Source organism: Sapajus apella, unplaced genomic scaffold (genome assembly GCF_009761245.1).
Source record: "Sapajus apella isolate SASKATOON/1434 unplaced genomic scaffold, GSC_monkey_1.0 scaffold10, whole genome shotgun sequence".
NCBI classification, from domain to species: Eukaryota; Metazoa; Chordata; class Mammalia; order Primates; family Cebidae; genus Sapajus; species Sapajus apella.
In genome coordinates this window covers 37781432-37799460 of record NW_022436950.1, presented here as the reverse complement: position 1 = coordinate 37799460, position 18029 = coordinate 37781432, and the positions used below count along the sequence as shown (strand labels likewise).

At 38.2% G+C, this 18029-nt stretch overlaps 1 protein-coding gene across 1 annotated transcript in view; it reads right to left on the bottom strand.

Annotated features, from left to right (window-relative positions):
- Positions 1-18029, bottom strand: part of LOC116551942 (C2 calcium-dependent domain-containing protein 6-like) — a 94875-nt gene that overhangs the window by 48058 nt on the left and 28788 nt on the right. The window contains exon 5 of the mRNA XM_032278657.1: positions 3140-3262. Coding sequence (XP_032134548.1) covers positions 3140-3262 — 123 coding nt within the window. The remainder of the gene's footprint in view (positions 1-3139; positions 3263-18029) is intronic.

Sequence of the window (18029 nt, the reverse complement as noted above, 5' to 3'; positions counted from 1 at the left end):
TACCCATCTGACAAAGGGCTGATATCCAAAATTTACAAAGAACTAAAACAGATTTACAAGAAAAAAACTAACAAGCCCATTCAAAAGTGGGCAAAGGATATGAACAGACACTTTACAAAAGAAGACACACATGAGGCCTACAAACATATGAAAAAATGCTCATCATCACTGGTCGTCAGAGAAATGCAAATCAAAACTACATTGAGATACCATCTCACACCAGTTAGAATGACGATCATTAAAAAATCTGGAGACAACAGATGCTGGAGAGGATGTGGAGAAATAGGAACACTTTTACACTGTTGGTGGGAGTGTAAATTAGTTCAACCATTGTGGAAGACAGTGTGGCGATTCCTCAAGGACATAGAAATAGAAATTCCATTTGACCCAGCAATCCCATTACTGGGTATATATCCAAAGGATTACAAATCGTTCTACTATAAAGACACGTGCACACGAATGTTCACTGCAGCACTGTTTACAATAGCAAAGACCTGGAACCAACCCAAATGCCCATCGACGATAGACTGGATAGGGAAAATGTGGCACATATACACCATGGAATATTATGCAGCCATCAAAAACGATGAGTTTGGGTCCTTTGTAGGGACATGGATCAACCTGGAAACCATCATTCTCAGCAAACTGACAGAAGAGCAGAAGATCAAACACCGCATGTTCTCACTCATAGGCGGGTGTTGAACAGTGAGAACACATGGACACAGGGAGGGGAGCACTACACACTGGGGTCAGTTGGGGGGAAATAGGGGAGGGACGGTGGGGGGTGGGAAGCTAGGGAGAGATAGCAAGGGGAGAAATGCCAGATGTAGGTGATGGGGAGGAAGACAGCAAATCACACTGCCACGTGTGTTCCTATGCAACAATTTGGCATGTTCTTCACATGTACCCCAAAACCTAAAATGCAATAAAATAAATAAATGGGAAAAAAAAAAAAAGAGAGAAGTGGTTTCACCATGTTGCCCAGGCTGGTCTCAAACTCCTGGGCTCAAGCAATCTACCTCCCTCAGCCTCCCAAAGTGCTGGAATTACAGGTGTGAACAACCATGCCTGGCTCCCAAGAATCTTTTATAACTTTTTCAAATCTGTATTCAGTCAAACTTGTTGTATCTCTTTAAATCTGGAACAGTTTCCTCCATCTTTGGTGGGTTTTGGTATTTAATGACCACAGCTGTTTAAACAATCTACATTGGTATGTCCCACTTCTGTACTTATCTTAAAATATTGTTTAACTTTTTCCCTACTCACTAAATTCCTGTAAACTTGAAGTTAGTTCTACACTCAGCTTGATTAGATTCGGGTTAAATTTTTTTTTTTTTTTGAGACAGGATCTTTCTCTGCCACCCGGCTGGAGTGTAGGAGCATGATCATAGCTCACTACAGTCTTGAACTCCTGGGCTCAATTGATCCTCCTGCCTCAGCCTCCCAAGTAGCTTGGACTACAGGCACATGCTACCACACCCAGCTAATTCTGTGTGTGTGTAGAGACAGAGTCTTGCTATGTTGCCAGACTGGTCTCCAGCTCCTGGCCTCAAGCAGTTCTCCCACTTCAGTCTCCCAAAGTGCTAGGATTATGGGCCTAAGCCTGCACCCAGTCAGGTTACACATTTTTTATGACAATAAGTCATAGATAATAATGTGTCCTTCACATTGTATCGCTACAGGAAGTACATGATGTTAAGTTATCCACAATTTGTTACGCTAAATTCAAGCTCTTCGTTAAAGTGGCAACTCCACATCTCTCTAATATAAAGGAATATTTCCCCTGTGCAATGATCTATAAGCTGCTACTGTGGCACCATGCAAATATCTTGCTTTCCAATAACATTTTACCTAATAGTTTTTAGGGCCATTGCTAAATATTGACTGAATTAATCATTATTCATTATAAAGAGTTGCAAAAACAATAATTTGTAATTCTTTCATTACTTCTACATTCATAAAGTGGTATTCTTTTGTTTTAAAAATTTCCTTTTTCTTCCTATGCTATTCTTTTCTTTTTTGAAGATCACCAAGGACTCACGAATCTTCCTTTATTCAGAATGTTGTAATAATCTATGTTCAAGTTATTCTGAAGTTGGCCAGTAGGAGTCCCTGCAGTCTGGCTGTTGACACAACTCCATTAGTCTTTGAAAACTTCCTTGCTGTATGCAACAAAAAATATTCCTGAAAATACTTTGGATGGTTTATACTTATTCACTAATCAATAAGTTCTTTACTCTGAATTCAAGGCAACCACAAAATGAGCTGCTGGAAAGTGAGAAAGACTTCTAGAAAAGAGAAAACAAGAGAGAAGCAACCATAAAATCTGTATATAAACTCTGCCCAAATCTTCGGCTAACCCCTCAAAGACACACACACAAGGAAGGCTGTAGGCAGCCCAGCTAAGGAAAAAAGAACTTAACTGAAATTTGTATTGCTGACTAAGAGACAGAGTTTGCAGCTTCAGTCATGTCTTAAGACATTTCAGAAACATAGTAAAACATGTTTAACTCTATTAGCCATTCTATAATGTATACATACTTCAAAACATTATGTACATAATAAATATATACAGCTTTTATTTGCAAATTTAAATATCTGGGCGTGGTGGCTCAGGCCTGTAATCCCAACACTTGGGGAGGCTGAGGTGGGAAGATTATTTGAGCTCAGGAGTATGAGACCAGCCTGGGCAACATGGTGAAACCCTGTCTTCTAAAAAGACAAAAATTGGTCAGGTGCAGTGGAAGGGGCCTGTAGTCCCAGATAGTGGGGAGGCTGAGGCAGGAGAATCACTTGAGCCAGAGAGGCAGAGGTTGCAGTGAGCCAAGAAAATTTATTTTCCAGAAAATTAGTTTTAGTGATACAACCTAAAAGTCCAAGTGGTTACTTAATTTCATACATATATATATATATATATATATTCTGTAAAATAAATTTTTTAAAACATTATGCTATTATAAGCCAACTCTTTTAAAAAATATTTAGCCAAAGGGAGATTTTATTTCTTAAGTTCATGAATTTGAAGGCAGATAATAAACAAGAAGAGTCCATCAGGTATAATAAATCACAACCACAAACTGGATAACCAACTGGCAAGGTAAAAAGATACCCAGGTAAAAAGAATCATTTTGATACCTACCTGAATTACTTCATAAAGATGTATCTGAACACTCCCTAACGAGAATGCACTTTTTTTTATATTGTCATATTGCATCAGTTCCAATAAAATATTATTCCGCTCATCATCATAACGTCTGGGAACCTCAATATCAAAATAGATAAGAAAAGAAGGATTAAACTTGAGCCTAAAGATTTCTGAGCATATACATTCCATACTATTATATTATTTGCATAATTAGTGATTCATTTTTGCACATCATTAGCTTTATAACTTTTCAACCTCACAGTCACATATATACTAATATCAACAAAATGAAGATCTTGCTTATATCTAACGTCAATCATCATCTTTTTGAACCACCCACTACATACGTTCTCTTTTTAACTCTACACAAAAGTTCACCCTCAATACTCTATTGAAACTACACTATCAAAGATAATCAACTACCAATACAAAATCCAAATATTCCAGATAATCCAAATACAGGTCATCCAAATATCCAACATTTAAAAATATCTAATATCCTCTTCAGTCTCTGTTCTTTAACGTTTTGATAAAATATATACCATTGCCTGAACTTGAAACTCCCAACCCTGAGCTCTGGAGCACAGTACTATTATTATGCAACCTTTAACATCTGTATACTGTCTTGCTAATTAGAAAAAAAGTCATGCCCCCCCCGGCTTGTAAGAATCCAGGTGCCTACCTATAGTGCCTTTCCCCATTGTTGACATCAGAGCCTGTATGAGCCTTCTTAAAGTTATATTTGCAACTATCTTCCCTCAAGAAATGAGAAAAGGAATGCAAGCCCTGTGTGCCAGCAGAGTAGTTAAGAGGGAGGGCAGGCTTGGTTTTTCAACAATTTGGCATCTGCGTTATCGCAAACAGTAGAAAACTACAAATGCTCAATAAAATATTTAAAATATCATTTTAAAAGCAAAAGAGGGTTAACAAAATGGCGCGAAGTAATCATAAATCTCCAAGTATTGACAGACACTCAGAGAGGTAAACTAGACACTGAAGTTACATTTGCCCTAAGGGCACTTCCCAATCAGGTGACCTGAAACTGCAGTTTATATGGTTTTGAAAGGCGCAGAATAGAGAAGACAACACATGATACATTTAACACAGGATCCTTGCCCAACCATCCTCCGAGAAAGCTGAGAACCCAAAGGGCTATGGCTTCAGGGAATGGAGAAACCCTTCTCCCATCATATCTACAGAAGGTTGCAAGGAAAGTTGAACTGCTGAATAGAATGGAGTGCGGGGTCCCTAATAAGCTATAAGCAAAAACCAGTTCAGCAAAATTGCAGCCTAAAGTCACAGTCACTGAATGTTATAAAAAATTTATAGCCAGACACTTAAAATGGTTTATATGGTAAACTTTATATTACATATATTTTGTCATAACATAAATAAACAGGACAACTTAAATTTTAAAAAATATCTCAAGTGGAATTTAGTTTAAAATGGTCCCAAGCTGATAGTAGACTCAGTTGCTTTAGAAGAAACACAAGTCTTTCTTAGAGCTACTACTTTCATCTTAGACCTCAAAGAAGTTTGACAAATAATTTTCCAAGAAAAATGAACAGTTAACCATAAAGAATAACTCAGTCAGCATGGAAACAAAGAGCCACAAAGGAAAACAGCAAAAATAGACCCCCAAAAAACTTCAAATATTGGAATTCTAAGGAGCTACACTTACTATGTTAAAAGGCACAAAAACCAAGCTGAAAATATACTCCTGGTGCAGGAAACTTTAAAAACGATTTAACAAACCTAAACAAGGAACAATTTGTAGAAATGAAAAGTAAAATAATTGAATAAAACACTCTTATCAACTCAACCACAAATTTAATGCAGCTTTGGAGAATTAATGAACTAGTATTAAGGAATCCCAGCACTTTCGGAGGCCAAGGTTGGTGAATTACTTCAGCCCAGGAGTTCGATCCTAGCTTCAGCAACATGGCAAATCCTATCTCTACAAAATAATACAAAAAGAAGCCAAGAATGGTAGTGCATGTCTTTAGTTCTAGCTACTCAGGAGGCTGAGACAGGAGGATCACTTGAGCTCAGAAGGTTGAGGCTGCAGTGAGCTGTGATCACAGCATTAAACTCCAGCATGGGTGACAGAGAAAGACCCTGTCTCACTAAATAATAATAATAATAAAATAAATATTAGAAGAATTACTTAGAATGCAAGGCAGAGAGACAAAGTGATCAAAAATATTTTTATACGTTAAAAGATATGGAAGATAGTGTAAAAATACCTAACATATGTTAACCAGAGTCCAAGGAAGGGAAAAAAATGATTAAGAAAAGGGGGCAAGAGGCACTATTTTAAGAACTATTAGCTAGCCGGGCTCAGTGGCTCATGCCTGTAATCCCAGCACTTTGGGAGGCCAAGGTGGGTGGATAATGAGGTCAGGAGTTCGAGATCAGCCTGACCAACATGGTGAAACCCTGCCTCTACTAAAAATACAAAAATTAGCTGGGACTGGTGGCAGATGCCTGCAATCCCAGCTACTCGGGAGGCTGAGGCAGGAGAATAGCTTGAACCCAGGAGGCAGAGGTTGCAGTGAGTTGAGATGGAGCCACTGCACTCCAGCCTGGGTGACAGAACAAGACTCTGTCTCAAAAAAAAAAAAATTAGCTAATAATTTTTTATGACTGATGAACATCAACAATCCAGATTAAGCAGCCAATAAATCTCAACATAATAAACAGAAGCCCAAATACAGACACATCAGAATGAAATTAGCAGAAAAAAATATATAACACACAGAGAGGAAGACACATTATTTTCAAAGGTGATGGACTGGCAAATGACTTCTCTTCAACAAATATGGAAGCTAACAGATAGTGAAATGATACTTCAGAAAATAACTGCAAATTTACAATTATACATTCAATAAAAATTTCACTCAAAAATGAGAATGATATAAAGACCAGGCAAACAAAAAAAATTACATCATCTGTTAACTCTCATAGGAAAAAAAAATTTTAATAAATAGTTCAGACAGAAGGTAACTGACCCCAGGAGGATGATCTGAGCTATAAGGAAGGTTAAAGTGGGATCCAAGATGGCCAAATAGGAACAGCTCTGGAGTGCAGTTCCCAGCGAGAACGCAGAGGGTGAGTGATCACCATATTTCCAAACGAGTTTTTACTGCCCACAGACCAGGAGATTCCTGGGTGGAAAAGTGCCACGAGTTTCCAGCACAGCTGTTTCAGCCAGTGCAGTGCACCTCTGCACAAAAATTCACACAAATCTGGGAAGCCATTTCAGCTGGTGCCTGGAATGCCTGGGAGACAGAGTTGCCCATTCAACTGAAAAAAAAGGGGCTGAAACAGGGAGCCAGGTGATCTGGCTTGGCGGGTCCTACCCCCACAAAGACCAGCAATCTGAAACACTCCAGACTGAGAGTTTCACAGCAAACACAGCTGGACCTGGGACAGTCCAGCTCTGTGGGGGGAAGGGCAGCCACCATTACCAAGGCAGTCCACCACCACCAAAGCATTCTGCCATGACTGAGGCAATGCGCCATTACCAAGACAGTCCGCCATACAGAGGCAGTCCACTATACTGAGTCAAACTGCCATTACTGAGGGAGTTCTAACTACACCTCTATAAACAAAACCACAAGGAAGTTCACACAGCAACTGGGCAGAGCCCATGGAAGCTCAGCAACACTGCTACTAGCAGACTGTGACTAGGCTACCTCCTGATGGACAAGGCATCTCTGCAAAAAGGCAGCAGCATGTCAGGAAATTATCAATAAAGCCCCACCTTCCCAGGACAGAGCACCTGGGAAAAAAAGGTGGTTATGAGTTCTGCTGCAGCAGACTTAAACGTACCTGCCCAGCAGCTCTGAATGGAAAAAAGGAGTTCACAGCTCAGCACTTGAGCTCCTACAAAGGACAGACTGTCTCCTCAAGCAGCTCCCCAACCCCCATATATGTAAAGAGACACCTCATAAAGGAGAGCTCAGGCTGACATCTGGCGGGTATCCTTCTGGGACAAAGATAACAGAAGAAGAAACTGGCAGCAACCCTTACTGTTATGCAGCCAGCACAGGTGATCCCCAGGCAAGCAGGGTCTCGAGTGGACCTCCAGCAGTCCTACAGCAGAGGGGCCTGACTGTTAGAAGGAAAATTAAAAAACAGAAAGAAATAACTTCATCATCAACAAAAAGGATGTCTGATCAGAGATCCCATCCAAAATTCACCAACTACAAAGACCACAGGAAGATAAATCCACAAAGATGGGAAGAAACCAGTGCAAAAAGGATGAAGACACTGAAAACCAGAATGTCTCTCCTACTCAAAGGGATCACAACTCCTCACCAGCAAGGGAACAAAGATGGATGGAGAATGAGTCTGATGAATTGACAGAAACAGGCTTCAGAAAGTGGGTAATAACGAACTTCTCTGAGCTAAAATAACACGTTCTAACCCAATGCAAAGAAACTAAGAACCTTGAAAAAAGGTTTGACAAGAATAAACAGTGTAGAGAAGAATAAAAATGAATGGATGGAGCTGAAAAACACAACACAAGAATTTCACGAAGCATACACAAGTTTCAATAGCAGAATCGATTCAAGCAGAAGAAACGATATCAGAGATTGAAAATCAACTTAATGAAATAAAGTTAGAAGGCAAGATTAGAGAAAAAAAGAGTAAAAGGAAATGAACAAATCCTCCAAGAAATATGGGATTATGTGAAAAGACCTAATCTATGATTGATAGGTGTACCTGAATGTGATGGAGAGAATAAATCCAAGCTGGAAAATACTCTTCAGGATATTATCCAGGAGAACTTCCCCAACCTAGTAAGGCAGGCCACCATACAAGTCTAGGAAATACAGAAAACACCACAAAGATATTCCTCAAGAAGAGCAACCCCAAGGCACATAATCATCAGATTCACCAGGGCTGAAATGAAGGAGAAAATGCTAAGGACAGCCAGAGAGAAAGGTCAGGTTACCGATGGAGGGAAGCCCATCAGACTCACGGAGGATCTCTCGGCAGCAGTCCTACAGCCAGAAGAGAGTGGGGGCCAATATCCAATATCCTTACAGAAAAGAATTTTCAACCTAGAATTTCATATCCAGCCAAACTAAGCTTCATAAACAAAGGAGAAATAAAATCATTTATGAACAAGCAATTGTTCAGAGATTTCATCACCACCAGGCCTGCTTTACACGAGCTCCTGACAGAAGCACTAAACATAGAAAGGAACAACCAGTAACAGCCACTCCAAAAACATACAAATGGTAAAGAGCAATGACACAATGAAGAAACTGCATCAACTAACAGGCAAAACAACCAGCTAGCATCAAAATGGCAGGATAAAATTCACACACGACAATATTAACCTTAAATGTAAATGGGCTAAATGACCCAATCAAAAGACACAGACTAGAAAATTGGATAAAAAGTCGAAACCCATTAATGTGCTGTATCCAGAAAACCCATTTCACATGCAAGGACACACGTAGGCTCAAAATAAAGGGATGGAGGAAATTTAACAAGCAAATGGAGAGCCAAAAAAAGCAGGAGTTGCAATCCTGGTCCCTGATAAAATAGACTTTAAACCAACAAAGATCAAAAGAGACAAACAAGGGCATTACATAATGGTAAAAGGATCAATACAACAAGAAGAGCTAACAATCCTAAATATATACGCACCCAATACAGGATCACCCAGGTACATAAGGTAAGTTCTTAATGACCTACAAAGAGGCTTAGACTCCCACACAATAATAGTTGGAGACTTTAAGACTCCATTGTCAATACTAGAGAGATCAACAAGACAGAAAATTAACAAGGATATCCAGGACTTGAATTCAGATCTGGAACAAGCAAACCTAATAGACATTTACAGAACTCTCCACCCCAAATCCACAGAATATACATTCTTCTCAGCACCTCACCACACCTACTCTAAAATTGACCACATAATTGGGAGTAAATCACTCCTCAGCAAATGCAAAAGAATGGAAACCATAACAGTCTCTCAGAAAACAGTGCAATCAAATTAGAAAATCAGGATTAACAAACTAACAGATAAAGGCACAACTTCATGGAAACTGAACAACTGGCTCTTGAATGTTGACTGGATAACCAACGAAATGAAGGCAGAAATAAAGATGTTATTCAAAACCAATGAGAATGAAGACACAATGTACCAGAATCTCTGGGACACATTTAAAGCAGGGTCTACAGGAAAATTTACAATGATAAATGCCCACATGAGAAGTAAGGAAAGATCTAAAATTGACACCCTATTATCAAAATTGAAAGAGCTAGAGGACCAGGAAGAAAAAAACTCAAAAGCTAGCAGAAGACAAGAAATAACTAAGATCAGAGCAGAGCTGAAGGAGATAGAGACACAAAAAAACTCTTCAAAAAATCAATAAATCCAGGAGCTAGTTATTTGAAAGGATCAACAAAACAGACAGACCACTAGCCAGATTAATAAAAAAAGAAAAGAGAGAAGAATAAAAAGATGCAATAAAAAATGATAAAGGAGATATCACCACTGATTCCACAGAAATACAAACTACCATCAGAGATTACTACAAACAACCCTATGCACATAAACCAGTAAACATGAAAGAAATGGATAAATTCCTGGACACTTGTACCCTCCCAACCTTAAACCAGGAAGAAGTCGAAACCCTGAATTGACCAATAACAAGGGCTGAAGTTGAGGCACCAATCAACAGCCTACCAACCAAAAAAAGCCCAGGTGCAGATGGGTTCACAGCTGAATTCTACCAGACATACAAAGAGGAGCTGGTACCACTCCTTCTGAAACTATTCCAAGCAATCCAGAATGGGAGTCCTTCCCAAATCATTTTATGAGACCAACATCATCCTGATACCAAAACCCCGCAGTCAAAAAGCTTATCCATCACGATCAAGTAGGCTTCATCCCAGGGATGCAAGGCTGGTTCAACATATGCAAGTCTATAAATTTAATTCACCACATAAACAGAACCAAAGAAAAAAACACATGATTATCTCAATAGATGCAAAGAAGGCCTTTGACAAAATTAACAGCCCTTTATGCTAAAACTCTCAATAAACTAGGTATTGACGAAATGTATCTCAAAATAATAAAAACTATTTACAACAAACCCACAGAGTATATCATACTGAATGGGCAAAAACTGAAGCATTCCCTTTGAAATTTGGCACTACACAAGGATGCCCCCTCTCACCATTCCTATTCAATATGGTACTAGATGTTCTAGCCAGAGCAATCGGGCATGAAAAAGAAATAAAGGGTATTCAATTAGGAAAGGAGGAAGTCAAATTGTCTCTATTTGCAGATGACCTGATTGTATATTTAGAAGACCCCATTGTCTCAGCCCCAAATTTCCTGAAACTGATAAGCAACTTCAGCAAAGTCTCAGGATACAAAATCAATGTACAGAAATCACAAGCATGCCTATACACCAATAACAGACTTAAAGAGAGCCAAATCATGAGCAAACTCCCATTCACAGTTGCTACAAAGGGAATAAAATACTTAGGAATACAGCTGACAAAGGATGTAAAGGACCTCTTCAAGGAGAACTACAAACCACTGATCAACGAAATAAGAGTGGACACAAACAGATTGAAAAACATTCCACACTCATGGTTAGGAAGAACCAATATGGTGAAAATGGCCATACTGCCTAAAGCCATTTATAGATTTAATGCTATCCCCATCAAGCTACCATTGGCCTTCTTCACAGAACTGGAAAAAACCACCTTAAACTTCATATGGAACCAAAAGAGAGCCCACATAGCCAAGTCAATTCTAAGCAAAAAGAACAACGCTGGAGGCATCACACTATCTGACTTGAAACTATACTACAAGGCTACAGTAATCAAAACAGAATGGTACTGGTACCAAAACAGAAATATAGATCAGTGGAACAGAACAGAGGCCTCGGAGGCAATGCCACACATCTACAACCATGTGATCTCTGACAAACCTGACAAAAACAAGCAACGGTAAAAGGAGTCCCTGTTTAATAAATGGTGTTGGGAAAACTGGCTAGCTATGTGCAGAAAGCAGAAACTGGACCCCTTCCTGACACCTTACACTAAAATTAACTCCAGATGGATTAAAGACTTAAACATAAGACCTAATAACATAAAAACCCTAGAAAAAAACCTAGGCAATACCGTTCTGGACATAGGCATAGGCAAGGACTTCATGACTAAAACACCAAAAGCATTGGCAGCAAAAGCCAAAATAGACAAATGGGATCTAATTAAACTCCACAGCTTCTGCACAGCAAAAGAAACAATTAGAGTGAATCGGCAACCAATAGAATGGGAAAAAATTTTGCAATCTACCCATCTGACAAAGGGCTAATATCCAGAATCTACAAAGAACTAAAACAGATTTACAAGAAAAAAAAAAACAAAAAACAAAAAAAAACCATTCAAAAGTGGGTGAAGGACATGAACAGACAATTTTCAAAAGAAGACATATATAAGGCCAACAAACATATGAAAAAATGCTCATCGTCACTGGTCATTAGAGAAATGCAAATCAAAACCACACTGAGATATCATCTCACTCCAGTTAGAATGGTGATCATTGAAAAATCTGGAGACAACAGATGCTGGAGAGGGTGTGGAAAAATAGGAACACTTTTTTTTTATTGCATTTTAGGTTTTGGGGTACATGTGAAGAACATGCAAGTTTTTGCACAGGTACACACATGGCAGTGTGATTTGCCACCTTCCTCCCTATCACCTATATCTGGCATTTCTCTCCATGCTATCTCTCCCCAACTCCCCACCCCCTGCTGTCCCTCCCCTATTTCCCACTGACAGAGCCCGGTGTGTGATGCTCCCCTCCCTGTGTCCATGTGTTCTCATTGTTCAACACCTGCCTATGAGTGAGAAGATGTGGTGTTTGATTTTCCATTCTTGTGTCAGTTTGCTGAGAATGATGGTTTCCAGATTCATCCATGTCCCTACAAAGGACACGAACTCATCATTTTTGATGGCTGCATAATATTCCATGGTGTATATATGCCACATCTTCCCTGTCCAGTCTATCGTCGATGGGCATTTGGGTTGGCTCCAGGTCTTTGCTACTATAAACAGTGCTGCAATGAACATTCGTGTGCATGTGTCCTTATAGTAGAACGATTTATAATCCTTTGGATATATACCCAGTGATGGGATTGCTGGGTCAAATGGAATTTCTATTTCTAGGTCCTTGAGGAATCGCCACACTGTCTTCCACAATGGTTGAACTAATTTACACTCCCACCAACAGTGTAAAAGTGTTCATATTTCTCCGCAACCTCTCCAGCATCTATTGTCTCCAGATTTTTTAATGATCACCATTCTGACTGGTGTGAGGTGGTATCTCAATGTGGTTTTGATTTGCATTTCTCTAATGACCAGTGGTGATGAGCATTTTTTCATATGTTTGTTGGCCTCATATATATCTTCTTTTGTAAATTGTCTGTTCATATCCTTAGCCCACTTCTGAATGGGCTTGTTTGTTTTCTTCGTGTAAGTCTGTTTTAGTTCTTTGCAAATTCTGGATATCAGCCCTTTTTCAGATGGGTAAACTGCAAAAATTTTTTCCCATTCTGTTGGTTGCTGATTTACTCTAACGACTGTTTCTTTTGCTTTGTAGAAGCTGTGGAGTTTGATTGGGTCCCATTTGCCTATTTTGGCTTTTGTTGTCAATGCTTTTGTTGTTTTAGTCATGAAGTCCTTGCCTATGCCTATGTCCTGAATGGTTTTGCCTAGGTTTTCTACTAGGGTTTTTATGGTGTTAGGTCTTATGTTTACATCTTTAATCCATCTGGAGTTAATTTTAGTGTAAGGTGTCAGGAAGGGGTCCAGTTTCTGCTTTCTGCACATAGCTAGCCAGTTTTCCCAACACCATTTATTAAACAGGGACTCCTTTTACCGTTGCTTGTTTTTGTCAGGTTTGTCAAGGATCAGTTGGTTGTAGATGCCATTCACAATTGCTACCAAGAGAATATACCTAGGAATACAACTAACAAGGAATGTAAAGGACCTTTTCAAGGAGAACTACAAACCACTGCTCAACTAAATAAGACAGCACACAAACGGAGAAACATTCCATGTTCATGGTTAGGAAGAATCAATATCATGAAAATGGCCATACTGCCCAAAGTAATTTACAGATTCAACGGTATCCCCATCAAGCTACCAATGACCTTCTTCATAGAACTGGAAAAAACCACCTTAAACTTCATATGGGACCAAAAGAGAGCCCGCATAGCCTAGTCAATTCTAAGCAAAAAGAACAAAGTGGGAGGCATCACACTACCAGACTTCAAACTATACTACAAGGCTACAGTAATCAAAACAACGTGGTACTGGCACCAAAACAGAGATATAGACCAATGGAACAGAACAGAGGCCTCGGAGGCAACACAGGAATACTTTTACACTGTTGGTAGGAGTATAAATTAGTTCAACCATTGTGGATGAGAGTGTGGCGATTTCTCAAGGAACTAGAAATAGAAATTCCATTTGACCCAGCAATCCCATTCCTGGGCATATATCCAAAGGATTATAAATTATTCTATTATAAAGACACATGCACACATATGTTCATTGTGGCACTGTTTACAATAGCAAAGTCCTGGAACCAACCCAAATGCCCATCAGTCATAGACTGGACAAGGAATCTATGGCATATATACACCATGGAACACTATGCTGCCATAAAAAACGATGAGTTCATGTCCTTTGTAGGGACATGGATGAATCTGAAAACCATCATTCTCAGCAAACTGACACAAGAACAGAAAATCAAATACCACATGTTCTCACTCATAGGTGGGTGTTCAATGATGAGAACACATGGACAAAGGGAGGGGAGCATCACACACTTGTGTCTGTTTGGAGGGACTAGCGGAGGGACAGAGGGGGGTAGGGAGTTGGGGAGGGATACCATGGGGAGAAATGCCTGATATAGGTGATGGGGGGATGGAGGCAGCAAACCACATTGCCACGTATGTACCCATGCAACAATTCTGCATGTTCTGCACATGTACCCCAGGACCTAAAGTGTAATAAAATATACTTTTAACAAATCTTTTAAAAAAAGAAAGAAATGTGATTGGACAAAAAGGGTCTGATCTAAACTGTCCCCCCACACCCCACCCCTGCAAAAAAAAAGAGAGAAAAGAAAGGTTAAAATGGCAAATATGTAGGTAAACTAAAGAAATATAGACTATGTTAAATAAATACAAATTACAACTCACGGGATTTAAAAATACAAAAAAAAAAAGATAATAATAACATATTAGTTGAGGGTGATAAATGGAATTAAAGTTTCTAAGATCCTTATTCTTCCCAAGAGAAGGATGAAGGATAAAGATATTGTTAAACATTGGATTTGATAAGCATACATTTCTATGATAGCCATTTTTTAAAAGAGTAGTGGGTAATTTCCACAATAAGAAAGTTGAAAAACAGAATGAAATTGTTAAATACAGTTTACCCCTGAACAACATGTTTGAGCTGCATGAGTCCACTTATACATGGATTTTTTTTCAATAAAAGTCACACCAAATGTGCCTCCCCTCTGCTGGCTCTACTTCCTCCACCACTTCCTTCTTTGTCACCCTTGAGACAGCAAGACCAGCCTCTCTTCCTTCTCAGCCAACTCAATGTGAAAATGACAAGAAAGAAGACCTTTATAATGGTCCTCTTCCACTTAATGAATAGTAAATATGCTTTCTCTTCCTTATGATGTTTTTTTCTTTTCTCTAGTTGCATTATTGCAAGAATACAGTACATAATATATACCATACAAAATATGTGTCAATCAACTGTTTACATTATTGGTAAAACTTCCAGTCAACAGTAGACTATTAGTAGTTAAGTACTGGGGAAGTCAGAGTTTTAATTATGTAGGGGGGTCAGTGACTCAATGTCTATGTTGTCCAAGCATCAATTGTACTCAATCCCAGAGATGAAGAAAAGAAGAAAAAAGAGGAAAGAAGGAAGAAGAATCCATGGTTCAATTGTGATAAATAGCACAAAAGAAGGTAACAGATTTAAACTCAAATATATTATAATTATACAAAATGTAACAGATGCTTCATTAACATCTGCATTAACATTACATATATTAACTATTACACTAACAGACATAGTTGAAATACAAATACTGTCAGACTGGATGTTTTAAATCTATATTCAGTTTACAAATGATAGAGCTAAAACATAATGTAATTTATATTTTTCTAATATATTCTATTTCATCAAGATTTTCAAACTTTTAGTGTAGTTATACATGGTATTCTCTTACAGTTTTCAATTGCCTCTATATTTATACCTATATGCCAAATTTTCCATAATTTTCTTAATGAGACTTACCAGAATTGTGCCTATTGTGTTAGTTTTATTAATAATTAGCTTTTATATTGTTACATTTCTTTAACACCTATACTATTGCAAATAACTCATTTGTTTCTTTTCTGTTATTAATTTCTTCCTCCTGATTTCCTAAGGTTTTACTGTCATTTTCTAAGTTCTTAAATTTAACACTAATTTAGTTCCCATACTCATCTTCCTCCTTCCTTCCCCCATTTTCCCTGGCTCTCTCCCTCTCTTTCTCCTTTCTTCCTTCCTAATACAATTTTGTTAAACTTTTAGTGGTTGCTCTAGGGATTATAATATGTATTTTTCACATATCACAATGTATTTTGAATTAAAATTAAGTCACCATGTACAATAGTATAATTCTATTTAAATCTCTGCATTCTCTGTATTCTGGCCATGTATTTCACTTCTACACATGCTACAATTCCTATCATTCATTGACATTATTTTATTTTTAAATAACAAGACTCAATCGTCTTTTGGGGACAATTTTTTTAAATAGTCTTGTATTTTTACCTACACATTTGCCATTTCTAGCGATCCTCCCTCCTGTGCACCTGGGATCATTTGTCTCCAATCTGAAGTTTTCGTTTCTATTTATTGCAGTGCATGCCTTCTAGATACAAATTTTCTCAGCTTTTGTCTTTCACCATCTTTTTGAAATATATTCTCATTGGATATAGAAATCTAGGCTAAACTTTCCTCCCTCCCCAGCATTCTAAAGATGGCATTCTCTTGTCTACTGACTTACATTGTTTCTGATGGAGAGTCAGCTGACACTGTTGTGCATCTGAATGTAATGTGTTTTCTCCCCCTGGCTGTCTTTAAGATTTTCTCATTGTCCTTGGTTTTCAGCAGTTTGAATGGGATATACATATGTGTGATCATTTCTATACTTATTCACTTAAAGTTCACTGACTTTCTTGAATCTATGGATGGGCTTTCAATCAATTTGGGGAAGACTTGGGTCATTAGTTCTTTGACTATTTCCTCTTCTTGATTCAAATAAATGCAATCAGAAACGACAAGGGGGATATTACCACTGACCCCGCTGAAATACAAACAACCATTAGAGAATATTATGAACACCACTATGCAAATAAACTAGAAAATCTTCAAGAAATGGATAAATTTCTGGTCATATACCCTCCCAAGACTGAACCAGGAAGAAATTGAATCCCTGAACAGACCAATAACAAGCTCTGAAACTAAAGCAGTAATAAATAGCCTACCAACCAGAAAAAGCCCAAGACTAGATGAATTCATAGCTGAATTCTACCAGATGTACAAAGAAGAGCTGGTATCATTCCTACTGAAACTATTCCCAAAAATTGAGGAGAAGGGACTCCTCCCTAACCCATTCTATGAGGCCAGCATCATCCTGATGAAAACTTGGCAAAGATTCAAAAAAAAAGAAAACTTTAGGCCAATATCCTTGATCAACAAAATACTGGCAAACTGAATTCAGTAGCAGATCAAAAAGTCTGTCTACCACTGTCAAGTAGGCTTTATCCTTGGAATGCAAGGTTGGTTCAACATATACAAATTAATTAATGTGACTAACCACATAAACAGAACTAAAGACAAAAACCACATGATTATCTCAATAGATGCAGAAAAGGCTTTTAATAAAATTCAATACCATACATATCAAACACTCTCAATAAACTAGGTATTGAAGGACCATACCTCAGAATAATAAGAAAGATATTATTATTCTGAGGTATGGTCCTTTAATATCTAATTAAAACCCACAGCCAACGTCACACTGATGTTAGCCAACATAGCATTGGAAATCCTGGCAGGGGCAATCAGGCAAAAGAAAGAAATAAAAAGCATCCCAATAGAACAGAGGAAGTCAAACTATCCCTTTTTGCAGATGACATAATCCTACATCTAGAAAACCCCATAGCCTCAGTTTTAAGACACATTTACGATTCTAAGAAGCTTTACTGTAAACAGAAACATAGTAAGTGCTAGTGTGTGAGGCAGTTTAATAAAGTGTGGTCTGAAACCAGACTGCCCACATGCCCAGCTCAACCACTTACCACTTACTATAACTTTAAGAAAGGTCCTTAACCACAAAGTGCCTCAGTTTCTTCATCAGTAAAAAAAGGATGAGTGTATGTGTGTGTGTGTTTGGGTTGTAATACAGACTAAGTTAACCCATGCAAAAATAATTAGAGAGAGACTAAGGGGAATACAGGATAGAAGAAAAGGAAAGGAGATGGGGAAAACTATAAGGTGGAAGACAGTAGATGGGAAGAGAAAAGCAAGATAGAGATAAATACATGCATAACGAACATTTGAAACCACAGACAGTAACATCTCAGGAAAGAAATCTACTAAGATTATGCATTTCACAGTAAATTGTGTATTTTTTAAAAATAGCACTATAGCCAATAGTATAGAAATAGGATACTGTTAGATACCAAATAAAAAGGTGCTCACTGCTTTTGTTTCTTTCCTACTTGTTTTTATAAACAGACATAGAGTACAATATTTG